This window comes from Gymnoscopelus braueri, assembly GCF_963280865.1.
Source record: "Gymnoscopelus braueri genome assembly, chromosome: 1".
Classification (NCBI taxonomy): domain Eukaryota; kingdom Metazoa; phylum Chordata; class Actinopteri; order Myctophiformes; family Myctophidae; genus Gymnoscopelus; species Gymnoscopelus braueri.
This window is the reverse complement of record NC_137603.1, coordinates 24,832,072-24,847,720: the sequence shown is the minus strand read 5'-3', so window position 1 is coordinate 24,847,720 and position 15,649 is coordinate 24,832,072. Positions and strand designations below refer to the sequence as shown.

Sequence of the window (15,649 nt, the reverse complement as noted above, 5' to 3'; positions counted from 1 at the left end):
GTAGAATAGGAAAGTTACATAGGGCAGCTTTAACTCCACAGGTATAGAAATGGAGGAATTCATTTCCTACTGTTCAATATTGCCTTAAACTTCCAACACAATTAGATTATAACTCATGAACAATTATCATTGGTGTAATTCATGTAACTCATTACTGACAAAACTACCCTGATGAAGACAATGTAGCTTACAAAATGTACTCTAGGTTGTTGTTTTTTCTGTTTATACTCATTCGTTCCTTATTGTATAAACAATTTACTTTTTTATTTGTACGAATTACAATAACTTCTGGTGATTTGATGCTACCTGTTGAGGTGGTTAGTGTCTAGTGCACCATGGACAGGCCTGATTTGTACTTCCTCGTACAATGGAGTATAAATTAAGCATTAGGCAGGTAGTATAAATAGATCACGTTTACCTCCAGTATTGTACAAGCTCTGCATTGCAACAAATCACCTTCCCATATGAGAATACACCTCTAATGTAGAGAACCAGACTAAGCCTCACCAAGTAAGTGCACTGACTATAGCCTACAAATGTTCACTATCGGCCCAACAGAGACTATTACTTTTTAAGTTCCTTGGAAGAATCATACTCTCTTATCCCCCGGCTGTAGTAAGCAGTGATGGGGAAGATATTTTCAAAATATAATAATATAGTAATATTACATATTACTTATTTCTTTCATTTAAAAAATAAATTATTTTACAATAACTTTCTATACCAAGTTAACGCATTGCCTTTATGTTACTTTCATAAAACACCCTCAAATAATTTTGCACAAAATGGCAAGGATATTGGATGGAGGAGGGTTGGCTAAATGAAATAGAAAAGAGTGCCGGTAATGTTAATGGTATTAAAATGCGAATTTAGCAGGCCTAAGTTTCACTGTATTTCACTTAATCTAGACACTTTGTGAGCTTGTAGATCTGCTATTTCAATTCATTTGAAATAGGGCTTAAGTGGTTAATTCATAATGTCCCTTTCCCTTTGTTACTATCTGGTCAATCTGGGAACCCATTCGGTAAAAAATAAATAAATCAGGAACTCAGAAAAAAAGGGAAAAAAACTGGAACTCAGCTGGCTCCTCCCTTTTCTTAGTTCACTTCCTCCCGGGTGTTTCTAAAGATATGATTGCCTTTATTCGGATAGTAGGGGAGAACGGAGTAAGATGAGCCACTTTTCTCTTAAGTTGTCCTGGAAGCAAGGCAAAATGATATAGCAGTAAAATCTAAACATCTACCCTTATTTCAGGATGTCTTCTATCAATTGAAATTATGAGTAAGCATCTGGCAAAGGGCCATAAAAATATGACTTACGAAAAAAAGTGGCCCTGTGGCTCAAATTGCCCCTGGTTAGGGGTAAGTTGAACAAATAATGTATTCACATATCAAAAATAATGTATTAACACATTTCCCTTTTGCAAATAGTCTTATTTATTTTCTTAATGATTATTTAAATATTATAAAACCAATTAAATAAAGTTTGTTATTCAGAACCTTTTGATATTTGCAATTGTTAATACGATATTGAAAACTTCTCTTAAATGATGTATTCATCCAAATGAAAGGTCATTCAGCATAATTTGAGTAGCAAAGAAATATACTGAATAATGATTAATATTTGGATGATTGGCTCAATTTACCCCGGAGTATTTGGTTAATTTAGCCCCACAGCCACCATTTTAGACAAAATTGGCTAGAATAATATGTAATTATTCACATGGTTTTATCCATTGGCAAATCACCAACATGTATACATTTTTAGACACTGGGCTAGACGATTTGCTTTGATACAACAGTCTTTCTTCCTCAGTCATTTCTACTTTCCCCATGTGACCCCCAACTTCACAGCCAGGTGTAAATTATGGATGTTTACTAGAGTTAAAGGGATACTTCACTCTCGGGCCGGGGACACATTTAAAAAAAATATTAAAAATAAATGAAAAAAGTTATGGAAAATTCATGGCCCCCTCACGACACGCAGTGTCCTACTAATGTGTGAGGGGGCCATGAATTTTCCATAACTTTTTTCATTTATTTTTAATATTTTTTTTAAATGTGTCCCCGGCCCGAGAGTGAAGTATCCCTTTAAGGTCACATGACAACACAGTTTTCTAGAAAAAGGGGGTGGGTCAACTTACCCTACAAATTCACACCCACAATTGAGTGCACCCACTCGAGGTCCGGGAGAACGATGTACTGCAGCTGTCAATGCAATCCCTATGAGAGGATATGAGAGTTAGCCTACTTTTAAAATAATCCTACATGAACTGGAGACGATATAGATTTTAATAAAAGTATGTTTCCAAATGTATGGAGTGTCTTTGTCAACATATCTTCTTGTTTTCTCAATAGTTTGGTCAAATAGTCAAATTGCCACTTGAATGGGTTACCCATAATGTTAACACAGCAGAGGGGAGACGGCAGACAGACAAGTAGTCGCATTTCAGTGACATCACTGTCTTTACGAGCGCCGAGCACCGACGTCGAAGAGGGGAATTCTCATCCCAATCTTTGACTTTGTTCATGTCTATATTTTTCAACATGTCATGCTTATATTAATTTTCTACCTACCATGGAGCTCCGACGGTACATGAAAAATGAAAACGTGTGGGTTTACTGTTGTTGTATTAACTTGCCTGAATGTAGTTTGGGAAATAGCCCAACTAAATGGAAGAGTGACATAACCCGACATTTTCAACTACTTAGTGAATTCTCCAGGTTAGTATTAATATACAATTAGTCTTGCAAGATGCTGTTTGGATAATTGTCCAAAACAAATCGCTACAGCCTCAGTAGTCAACCAGTGAAATCACGGTATTTTACGATGCCTATCATATAGGGATTGCATTGACAGCTGCAGTACATCGTTCTCCCGGACCTCGAGTGGGTGCGCTGTCTCAATTGTGGGTGTGAATTTGTAGTCCTCCGTGTGTCTCTTTAGGGAACGGGCTTAGGGAGGAGTCGAGCCCAGAATGACGTAGTTCCGGTCGCCATCTTGTTTGGTCAGTAACTGTCAACATTGAGACTTACTAGTTACTTTGTAGATTTGAATTATTATAAACAAAACATACATTCACCACTTCAGCCCTATTTAAACTTTAATTATTTGAAAATAGCCGATCTGCAAGCTCACAAGTTGCTGTAGATCTGCTATTTTCAAAAGATTTTTATACATTTATACAGTACATAGGATACCTTGTGAAATGGGACATTCTACATAATGAGTATTTTTACTTTTGGTACTTTATGCATATTTTGATGCCAATACTTTTGTACTTTTACTGAAGTAAATTTTGATTACCATACTTTTACTTGTAACAGAGTATTTCTACATTGCAGTATCGATACTTTTACTTAAGTAAAACATTTGAGTACTTTTTCCACCACGAATGGTCAAACTCTGGTCTGATCAGCACAACAGATGTTTATATTTTTAGCTTGATATTTGTGCTGTCATGCTTGTTTGAGCACAGGTAGAGAGCTTATATGTGTTTGGGAATGTTGTTGAAGGTTGTTATTTCATCAGCTGACACCCAAGCCATACAACATTTATTTGAGATCTCCGACATCTGATCGCAGTACTTTTGCTTCCAAGTTGGAATTGTGTACATTTTAACTCCAACGTCTGAACACTTTTGCATCCGACAACGCAGCACCGATCATCGTCCCATTGCTAAATTAGAGTGACAAACAAGTTAGAGATAGAAGAGAGATGGAAGATAATGAACACTCCACTGTCTACACTCCACTGGTCGCAGGATACTTGCTGCTTGCTAGACAAGAAGCATAGGACTACATGGCTGACGTTGCAGCGCGTCAAACTGGTCACCTACCAAGATGGCATCGAAAGTGGGCGGAGTTAATGGCAAATCATCTGACGTCACTACGCCCGTTCCCTATAGTGGAAATTGACAGGAAACAGGGAGAGAGGTTCGGGAATCTAACCTGCGACTCTGCAATATGTGGTACGCGCCTTAACTAACTCGGACCCGAGTGTTGGGAACCATGTGTTAGTTCACTGCCAGGAACGAGGCTCTGAACGAGGCTCTGCCAGCCTTGTTCCTGACACACCCTCTCATGTAATATTGCTTTAATAAAGTCCTCTTTCTGTCTTCCGGCTTTAAAGTTACGTCCTTATGTTTTGTGGTTGTGCCTACCAGCTGCAGATTAACATACTGGGAAGCAGTTCCATCCCTCACATAATACATAACATCCCAGTGAAGGACATTCTACGAAACAAATGGTGAACATCTGAGATGTCTAAAAGACAGCTAAATCGGTCGGAATGCATTACACTCACTTAACTTATGACATTATTTGAATTATTAAATGAAATCAAATGTTTCCAAATACATTTATTTACAATTCTGATGTCATCATCATTATGAATTATGCAGCAGTGAATATTAATTATTTACAGTGTTTCAACATCAGCAAGGAATAGCCAGTTATTTCTATACACAAATTATGAGAGATTTCAAACTGTGTGGTCATGAGGAGTTTGTTGTTGGCATGTACAATCAGACTAAAGCTTACCAAATAACGAAAACTAGAAGTGGTCAGATATTTTAATTAACTGAACTAAAAATGAAAACAAGGCTTTACTAAAATCTGTTGTAAATGTCCTTAGTTTTAGTCTTCTTTGTCAAAAAAATCTTCAAAAATAGCAGATTTACAAGCTCAAAATGCATTGTGGCACGTTTATTGCGCTCACAACAAGTTTAAAAAACTCAAAAGGAAATACAAAAAAAAACTAATGACAAATGCAAAACTATAATTTTAACCTTGTGTACAATATACATTTGAGACTCTTCTCTGATAGGTTGTTGGGTTGCAGTATGTTAGTGTTCCTTCAATACTTGAATGGATTTTAATGGGCACTTATGGTACATAAAATGGGTATTTTACACATCACAATTTACTATCATATCAATGGGAATTACTACGTAATCTAGATGTGAATGGAAATGTTAGTCAATTTATGTAGTGAAATGCTCTTAAGTCACTGCAAGATTAATTCATCATGTCAAACTGTACCATCTATACAGAACTCCACAGAACTGTGTCTGTGTGATGATAAAAAAAATTACCTTATATCAATTCATAAAGCAATGTCATTACCTGGTAAATATATACTATGGTCAAATTTTTTTTAAAAGGATCCCTGGCTAATAAGCCAAATATGCATTAATAGATTATAATTGTCTTCTATAACTAAAATGTCAAATTAAAAGCACCTTAGATATTGTATTTATTTTAGAAATAGTCCATCTTTCACTCAATAGGGGAAATGCCCGTCGCAAGTTGATGATGTTATTTGCCCATGTGTTATCTAGCCGGCCCTATGGAATTTGTGGAATGCATGTGAAAATAAAAAAAACACTTAATACTTCCTAAGGTTAATATGAGCATCAAATCAATATTCTAAATATGTTTTTTTTGCACATGCATTCCATAAATTCCATAGGGCTAGACCACACATGGGCAAATGACATCATTAGCCAGGGATCCTTTTAACTAAATCTTTAACTAAAACCCCCCCCCCCCCAAAAAAAAAACATTCAATTACAAAATTAAAGCCACTACATTATAATAAAACCATGAAAAGTTAAACTATGGCAACCCCCCCCCCCCCCCCCCCCGCACACACACACACACACACACACACACACACACACACACACACACACACACACACACACACACACACACACACACACACACACACACACACACACACACACACACACACACACACACACACTTTTGGGAACAATGAATTGGTGCAAAAATTTACATTGTGTCTGACACATAATACAATGCAGCTGACGGATATTTTATACAGTTCATATGCTCCTTGATATGATATCATTAAGGGCATAGGATCACAGTAACAGCTCACTGACAGATATAAACGCTAGTATATGCTATGAACTGTAACTTAAATACTTTTTCATCCACATTATTACATTTCTTTATGATGTGTTTTTTAAACTCAGCCAACACCCCTTATACTGTAATTGAACACAAGGAAACTCACAAGAAGTCAAGTCAAGGTGCAAGAAGTCATTTTACCAGATACTAAATGTGTGTGACTGTGTGACTTGAACTTCTCTTTAGGCCGGGGGGACTGTTCCCTCTGGAAGAGCTGGGTCACGCCCTTCCTAAAGCGCTGGTCCCTGACACTGTAAATGATGACATTACAGCAGCTGTTTCCTGTCAGGATCCAGAAGGCAAAGAAGGAAAAGTTACACCAGGTGTATCCTACCACGTTCCCCACCACAAACACCGCGATAGGGGAGAAGGACGCTGTGAAGGCAAACGTTAGAATGCCAATTGTTTTGGCTGCTTTAATGTCTGAAAAGGAAGGCCTTTGAGGACCACCTCCTTCTCCCCCTCCATCAACAAAACTTCTCTCTGAGAGAAGCTTACGTTGGCGGGAGTAGCGTTGGATGCTGGTGAAAGACAAGATGTTGACAGCCAACGTCCCACCCAGCAGCGTGAAGTCAAAGGCGGGGAACAGCAGCATAATGTTGGTGTCGGATGGTAGTTGCCCTCCGAACCACAGTGGGGCGTAGTTGCACATACGGCTGCATTCGTTATATTCCAGAGTAAAGCTGTTGCTGAAAATGAGTGGCGCCAGAGCCAACAGGAAGCTCGCAGCCCAGGACAGAAGTATGAGGTGTAAAGTCCGTCTCCGCGTCACCAAGGTGTCCTTGTGGAGCGGCCGCATGATTGCGACACATCGCTCCACCGTCATGAGGAAGATGGTGATGATGGAGACGAAGGTGCAGCCGGCAAATACTAGGCCGATAAGCATGCAGGGCTGCCAAGGGCCCACTAACCCTCCAAATGAGGAGGGGGAGGCAGTATATCTGCTCTGGTACCAAACTGGAGGGGCGCTGGTGACCATCAGGGTGACCTCGGTGTAGACAGAGAATGGCACCACAACAACCCCCACCATCATGTCCGCTATGGCCAGGGATACTGTGAAGAAAGTGGGAGAGTGGCAAGAGAGAGAGAGAGAGAGAGAGAGATGTATCAGCCCCCAAAACTATTTATGTTCATTCACACATTAAATTAATTGTGGAATTAACCACTTGAACCCTTACTAGCGGCCCTATACTGCGCTGAACCATCAACGAAAATAACAGGACTACAAGTTCACTTCACAGCGTGTCGCAGTGCGACTTGTAGATCGGCTATTTTCAGTGAAGAGATTTCTGTGGAGAGATGGAAAGGAGCCTGGCGTATAGCGCTCTGGGGGAATCTGGTCAACTAAGTATATACTGTAGGGTTTAAGTGGTTAAAAGTGTATAGTGTTCTGAAAAAACGGAACATCTCAAAAGTATATTAAACAACTTCAAGAAAGCTTTCATGTCTCTACATATGTGGTGCTAATCCTCTCTTTGAATCCATAATGATTAGAGAAAATGTCAGATTTGATCCCATCAGCTCATTAAAGGTCATGACTCATGAGCATTAATTATGTATAAATGTTCATTTTCACGGCACACGTCATGTTATTTCAGCTTGATTACAGAGAATGCAGTGGAGTGTCATATTGAAAAGACAGAGTCAATTCAAACCTTCAACCTTATATTGGTCTTCACTAGTAATGCCATAGAGTAATGCTCCATTTCTACCTGCTCACTCTGAACTCAGGTGGGCTGTGGAGTGTGTGGATATCTCAGAAATGTACCTGCTGATGACACCATCAGCAAAGATTTAAGGCTAGATTTTTTTGTATTTTTACTGATTCAACATCCGTGGCCACTATATTTTTACTGTGCAACTTTACTGTAGAATGTAGGAAGAGAAAGGCTTCAGTTTCCATAAGTGACGATGTCGATGTCATCAGAATAGAATTTTGAGCTGTCCACAGCCCTCCTCTGAGACACAGAGCGACTAGACAGAAATGGTATACTTTCTCAACGTCTAGTCACAGGGTCCAAATGGACCCTTAAGGGTCTGTAACTCAGAGAGCAGCAAATAGAATCAAATAGACCTTTACGGGTCCATTTGGTTTCATTTGTACACTCTCAGAGTTAAATTAACACTACATTATACAGTGTAGATTGGGGTCCCAGAGATTAAAATAAAAATTGTATCAAATCTGTGGTATTAGGTCTGTGACCTAATGCATATTAAATTAGGAACCCTTTAAATTAAAAAGGTTGAGAATCACTGTTATAGTGAGCATTGAATTAATGGCGTTAGATTGTTTACCTTTCAGGTATCCCTGTGGTGTGTGGGATTGCCTTGTTTGCATGAAGACCGTCAGGGTGATCACATTTCCCACCACAATGGCGAAGGCCAGGCCGGCCATGACCACCACTGCCAGGGTACGACTGACAACGCCACAGCAACACACGTTGCAGAGAGGAGCCAGTGACTGGGCAGATGGAAGCAGTTCTGTGGTATCCTGCAGCAGGGTAATTATAATTTAGTTAACTAAAGCTAAGGAAGTAACGAAAACTGGAATTGACAAAACATTTTAGGTTACTGAAACCAAAAACGAGGCTTTACACAAAACAAAACAAAAAAACTGACTAAAACTGTATTGTTTGTTTACAAAACTAACTTAAACTAACTCACAGACAGTGTGAGAGAAAATATCCTTAGTTTTAGTCTTTCAAAAGTAGCAAAAATAGCTGATCTACAAACTCACAACGCCTCGCTGATCGGCTATTTTTGACTTTTTTTCTGACCTTGTTGAATCTCTACCCTGATTAATAAAACTAACGCTAAAACTAAAACTAAGCATTTAAACAAAATAATAATAATAATAAACTAAATGAGCAAACCCGCTTTAGAAACTAATCAAAACTAAACTGAAATTGAAAACAAAAGTCAAAACGAAATAATAATAAAAACTATATATAATAACCTTGTCCTGCAGAAGTGTGGTGCTTCCTGAAATGCTGATGTTAGTAAACAGGGAAGTCATCATGACCCAGGATTGTTGTCTCTCCCTGGCAGGGTGGGTGGCAAGGTCTCTTAGGAGAGCCTGAGGGTCCTGGAAACCGCCGCCTGGGCTGTTAGATAATCCTATTACGACATAAAAGCATAATATGGAGATGCAGTGCATTCACCTATTACCATAATACAATAATCCAAATGCCACTTAACTGCATGCTTAGGTAGGCATTTTTTACACCTACTCTCAGAGCAATGGGTTCTTGTTTGCCTGCTGTGTAAATCATCACCTATTAAATAACAACTACTGACAATATTTATGCAATTTATGTTCATGCGGTTTATAGTTATTGTCAGAGTACTTGTTGTATCCATTGTCAGAGTACCCAGCACAGCCATTACCATAGTATGTCATAGTCATGTGACATTTGTACAAAAGGGACACAGATGGTGCCCGACACCTCACTCACATCACTCACGTGTCCCTGTTGGACGATTTCATGCATTTATGCACTGTCCAGCATAACATTTCACACAGCAAAAACACTGGATTTAACGAGATATTAAGTTGATCAACTCTTGCTCTGTAAACAAAAGTTCTGTTGTACACACTACCACTTATAAAGCGTCACAAACGGGATGCAAATGTTGGCCGATCCGTGAAGCCGATGGGGCCATCAACAAATACAGATATTTTTGGATTTTCTTAATTGTTTTTCTTTTCCCCCCATTTCTCCCCTATTTAGTCCATTCATTTCAATTCAAAGGAGCTTTATTAGCATGAGAAAACATACGTTTACATTGCCAAAGCAAGTGTCAAAATATAATAAAAAACAGTTTAAGAATATGGGAAAGTATATACAGTTGGAGGGGGTACAGCATTGTCTTAAACAGAGCTATGTCACATTGCGTCGTTATATACATTAAGGGTTTAAAGCTTTTTGAAACAAATAGCAGCAATCTTTTGCAGTCACTTTGGGACAATTGGCAGCATTTGTTCTCAACATTATTTAAATAGTTGTAAGAGGTGACCCGTTGAGGTCCTCTGTTACCCACGTTTTGCACATTATAACCTGATTGACATAATGATTATTTGCACAGCATTGACACTTTATATTTTTGCACAGCACATTGGCACTTTACATATAATAAGTGCAATATATTGAGAAGTGCAATTTGTATTGTTGAGTGAGGATTGAAAACTAAACATGTACCTGTTGCTGCTAGCTTCCAGTGTAATTGGGCTGGACCAATAAGTCAGGATGGCAGAGGGGGGGGGCTGTAATGTGTGTTTAGAGTTGCTAAGGATATTGTTGTAGTGTAATGTTGTAGTAGAATCATTAGTGGTGTAGTCCAGGGAGTTTTAATATATTTTGTGAGGGTTAATGATATGTATTTATGTATTTGTATTATTCATTAATCTACCACTTGACATGGTGGAGTCCACACTAATTGCCTCCAGCTGAGTATAAAAAGCTGCCAGTAACAATGGTGGTAAGAAGAAAGCCAGGCATGTCACCTGTGTTGGAGCTCCTGTTTTGTCTTTTGTGTTTTTGTATGTTATATGGTGAATAAATACACCTGTTTGGTTGAACCAACTTCAGGCTTCTGTACTAATTCCAGCCGCTAAGACGGGCATCTTAATATATATAGTATACAAAAAAAGCCTCAGATTTCAAATGTGTTTAAAGGTAGCAGCTCTGTTTATATGTGCAGTAGGTCTAGGTCTTCTTGGTACAGATAGTGTGGGAAACTCAATGGCTAGTAGTCCTTAGGGTGGTTGTATTCCATTGGCTAACCTTCTTTTATCGCAACAGTTCTCAAATCTTGCTGTGTTCGCACATTGTTTCTCTCAGTAGGTATGGGAGTTTTTTGTCATTGGTCATGTTTTTAAACTAACTTTGAGTGTATGTAATCTGTGGGAAGTATGTGTCTCTGATGTCTTGGTATAGTGGGCAGGTAATGAGTGATAATGAGTGGGTATCGTGCGGATGTGCAGAGGATGGATTTGCAGTTCTGCGTGCAGAACATAGTCATTATGCCAATCATTTCCTCCCCACATTTCTTTGTGTCGTCACTGCTGTTGTAGCCTACTGACTCGCCTGCCGGTGAGGAGCCCCCACCGGGAGGACGTATAGAGCCTCCGTCCTAATCCTCCTGCCCAACACTCCCTGCTGACAGGTGCCACCCCAGCCCGTAGGATAACATGCAGTAAAAATAGAAAAAGTGCTCCTCGGAGAACAGGTCTCCGCCAGGTCAGGTACGTTATTCTGGCCTCCTGGTGGCGCTATAATAGGCCAATGTGAAAAGGGTGCCATTTATTGTTAGGTCTTTCACGGCAATCAGACACTGCATTCATGATTTGAGGCATTTTGTTCCAAAAATGTGTTTTGCTAAATTAGACCTGCTGGTGGCGCTATAACAGGCCAATGTGAAAAGGGTGGCATTTCTTCCTTGGCCCAGTGGGAATGTGCGTGTGAAATTCACGGAAATCGCAAGCTGCGTGCATAGTTTGAGGCTTTTTGTTCAAAACGGACCAATCCTGCAAACTTTGGAAGCCAACCATAGGCAATGAGGATGGAATATGGGAAATCGAACAGATTCGTGTTGATCACATGACTATAGAGATACTGTGTACCGATTTGCATGACGTTTGGATAAAATCTGTAGGAGTAATATAAAAAAAATGGTTTTGCACAAATTGGCCTCCTGGTGGCGCTATTACAGGCCCATGTGAAAAAATTGGGGCAGAGGTTCTGAATTGGCCTCGGACGGACAGGGGCGAAAACATACTCTCTCGCCATGCCTTTCGGCCTGGCGGAGACAACAATTATCAAACCCCCCCCCCCCCCCCCCCCCCCCCGAACACAGGCCAATTGTGTTCGTATAGACACTGGACAAAGTCTGATGCATCACGGTGGATTCAAACCCCCAGATTCCGTGGTGGTGGGCAGCTATTTTACCACTGTGCCACACTTGAATTTTTGGTTCTGGACAACCACCGCCAGTCTGACTGAATTTCCACTCTTCCACTCACAACACATCCTCGGGTCATCTGAGACACGCGCCAAGTTTGAAGTTGACCGATCGGACGGTGCCCGAGTTATACCCAGGACCGATACACAGACTGACAATCAGACAGACACAGGTTTTGGGAATTAAATTATTATTATTATTGTTACAGTAGGTGTTTTTAGGCTCAGTTCACATACAGTGAACTGAGTACTATGTAGTCATGCAGCTGTGACTCATGGGTTCGGACACAAGGCAAGTGAATAATGATGCAATATCGTTGCATCAGCCCAGAAAGAGAGGAAGGCAAAAATGTAATCACACTCCCTCCGAGAGGGTGCCAGTGAATCTTTGTCTTCTTGTTACATTCTGTCCAAGTGCTATGAGACTGTTGGGAGTACAGTATCTCCATGTTGTCAATGCCCACGCTGAACACTAGTCTCTCTCAGTTGACAACAGAACACATTGATCCTTCAATCATGCATACTGTGCTGTTCACTCAGCCAGAGAAAATGAGGGTTCACACATTCAAGGAAACAAGTGAGAACAAAAATGGACATTAGGAATAGGGCTGCACGATTCTTGCTAAAATGTTTTCTCCCTCAGAATTTAGATCACAATTCACACGATTAAACCACATCCGTGAAACTTGAACAATAAAACAACATATTTTATCATCAGACCTCAGTTTTATCATTTACTTAATAAGCAGAGGCATAATGAAAGCATTCTTTAGAAGGTGCCTAATGTCCAGACCAGTGTGTTGGTTTATATTTGAATGACATCAGCTTGACCGAGGGATTTATTGGTTTCAGGCTAAGCAAGTATTGCTCATGCATAGCCTGTGATGACACACATAGTGGTCTTTCTGAATGAATGAATGTCAGTCTTCCGAGAGAAATTAAATTCAGCTAGGTCATTATGCAAAACAAAAATGAAAAGATAAGCGATAATAAATCACCATGGGAATTGTAAGCAGTGCACAGAGAAAATATATTTGAATACAGAATAATGAAGATATAAAATATATAGTGAGATACAAAATAAAATGTATATATGTACACAGCTAAGAAGGTCCTGGGTTTGATTCCCGCCAGGGGCGCTGGGGGCGTGTCCTCTCCTCCACGTCATCAGTGCCCATACCCTAGGTGGGGTTGGTGAAAGGGCCTTTCTGTGTGGAGTTTGCATGTTCTCTCTGCAGTGTCCCCCAGGGTAGGTACCCTCACAAAAACACGCAGTAATCCTTGGTCTCTACTACTGCCTCCCCCTGGTCAGCCGGGGCGCCTGATGGAGGGGAAAGGAACTGGTTGGAATAACGTGTTCCTTCCACGCCCTACGTCCTACAAGGGAAACTCCCCCCTGTCAGGTGATAAGAAGCGGTCTGTTCATTCCTCATGCATTGAAGGAGGCATGAGCTCAGTTCTGGGCTCTCCCTAGGCTGGCAGAGGGAGAGTAGCGCCCAGGATTACATAGGCAATTGGCACTGGGTGAAAGAATGGGTTACAAAATCGTGGGATAAAAATCTAAAATAAAACATTACAATATGTGTTTATCTTGCTTACTGTAAGCCGCTCTGGATAAAGAGCATCTGCTAAATGCCTAAATTATAAATTGTAATTTCTTTGTCATATCTGATCCCAATATGAATGTGCGAATACAGTAGATGACTATAGGGCTGAATTTAATGAGCTCACTAGAGACTAGGCTAGGGTGTAGGCTTGCATTACAATACAGCCATGAGTAAGTCAACACGGCTAAATGGTTAAATTTAGACAGGAATAGTCTATGATTTATTTAGGTACAACCTTTTTGAGAAGCCGTGGGTCGAGAACAGGTTTATTCATTATGACACGCGGGAATAATCAGGTGCAGCACTGCAGTCAAGTGTGGAGAAATGATGACTGTTTCTATAACTGCTTTCCATTTCAATTACTTAATGACCCTGAATAACTCTTTAAGGCACTGTAGCCTTCTATATTTGTCATAAAGACGATATATAAAACAAATCGTGCTATATTAGTCGAACCCAGTGTTGGGTAACGTTACTTTTAAAAGTAACTTGTTACGTTACAGGATTACCGCCATTAAAAGTATTCCGTTAGTTACAGGATTACCTTCTGAGAAGGTTCGATTATTTTTTGCGTTATCGGCGATTAAACTCCCTCTGCGAAGAAGTTTGATAAACATAAAATCAAGAGTGCAGCTATAGGATGAGGACCACATTGGAAACAAGTGTTTCATTACGCTTTAAATGTGCTATTCTGGGTTTAAGTTATAGTGTGAATAAAAATTTTACCCCCCTCAGTTCAAAATTGCCCTCTGCGCCCTTGAGGCACATCAAAGTTAAATAAAATCTGAGATCTAAAAGGCAAAATTGATTTTGCCAGCCACTGCAGAGACTAGGGGTTCCAATCCACCGCTGTGCATCTGGCTTTGTCGAGCGTCTACATGAACACAATTGGCCCGTGTTGCCAGATTTTGCAAGATGAATAAGCTCACATATTTTCAAAAGAATCTAGAAAAAAAGTGAAACATTTGAATATTTTTTCAAGTAGAAGCCCTAGATTTCCTATTCTTCCTAAGAAGTCCATTGCAATTATGCTTCATTGTACGAAGCAGAATGAATCAATCTCTATTCAGAAGACAGAGTGAACATGTCACTCTGCTCTTAGCTGGACTCACTGGCTCACTTTGTCCTCCAGAATCCAGAAGTATGTGCATTGTGTGTCCAGAAGCATAACCCATCCCTACCCAAAAGAAAACTGGAGATGCAGATTGTTTCATTTATGTTCCCAAATTATGGAGCACCTCATACAAAGGTTAAAGGAATTCTTTAGCCATTTTAAAAGACACATGCTATAGAGACTACTATAGCATGACACTCAGTCATGCTATAGTACAATTTCTCACAATTGTAAGGCCTATTCTCCACTTCATTGTATTGTTGATATGTACTTACATTTTTTAACTGTTTTTCTTTTTTTCGTCTTTTATTAAAAAGCATTTTATTTATTTTTCGTTTGTATGAAAGGATTTACCTATTATTATTATTGTTGTTATTATTAATATTATTATTATTATTATCATTATTATTATTATTACTATTATTATTATTATTATTATTATTATTATTATTATTATTTTAAAGCAGTATTACAGTCACATATCCTAAGAACTGTGCTGAGAATCCTTGTAGAATGAGTCTGTATTATAGCCCTGGTTTGTTTTCATTGGTTGAACAGGTATACAACAGAGGAATGTTCCCATAGAGTACAGATAGTAAGTCTCCCCTGTAGCGATGCCTGAGGTAACACACACATTCAAGGACGAGAGGAAGAGAGGCATTAGAGGCATTGTATTATTCAAACGACAAGCAACAATGGCCTCTGCTTTGTCACAATCGAATTGTATGATAGTTATGAAAATATTTCCCAGTGAAACTATACACTTTAGGTTACTTTAAGTTACTTAAATAACAGCAGGGCCGAGTACCAAAAGTTTTTTCAGGCCTCGACCCCTCAAAATAATCATATGTGAACTGGGGGACCCCACCCTGACAAGCACTTGGAATGTTAGAGTTGAGGCATTCAATGACTCGGTTCCACAGATAAATATCGTGAAAATAGCAGATCTACAAGCGTTGTGAGCTTGTAGATCAGCTATTTTCAAAATGTTTGCCTCTTTCTTACATTATTTGACAATTTGGCCAATGT

The 15,649-nt window shown here is 39.5% G+C and overlaps 1 protein-coding gene across 1 annotated transcript in view; it reads right to left on the bottom strand.

The window, feature by feature from the left end:
- Positions 1 to 6,051: 6,051 nt before the first annotated feature.
- LOC308088096 (trace amine-associated receptor 13c) overlaps positions 6,052 to 15,649 on the bottom strand; it is a gene marked incomplete at both ends in the record, with an annotated part of 13,612 nt that continues 4,014 nt past the window's right edge. The window contains 3 exons of the mRNA XM_080432447.1: positions 6,052 to 6,992; positions 8,235 to 8,430; positions 8,896 to 9,056. Coding sequence (XP_080288573.1) covers positions 6,052 to 6,992; positions 8,235 to 8,430; positions 8,896 to 9,056 — 1,298 coding nt within the window. The remainder of the gene's footprint in view (positions 6,993 to 8,234; positions 8,431 to 8,895; positions 9,057 to 15,649) is intronic.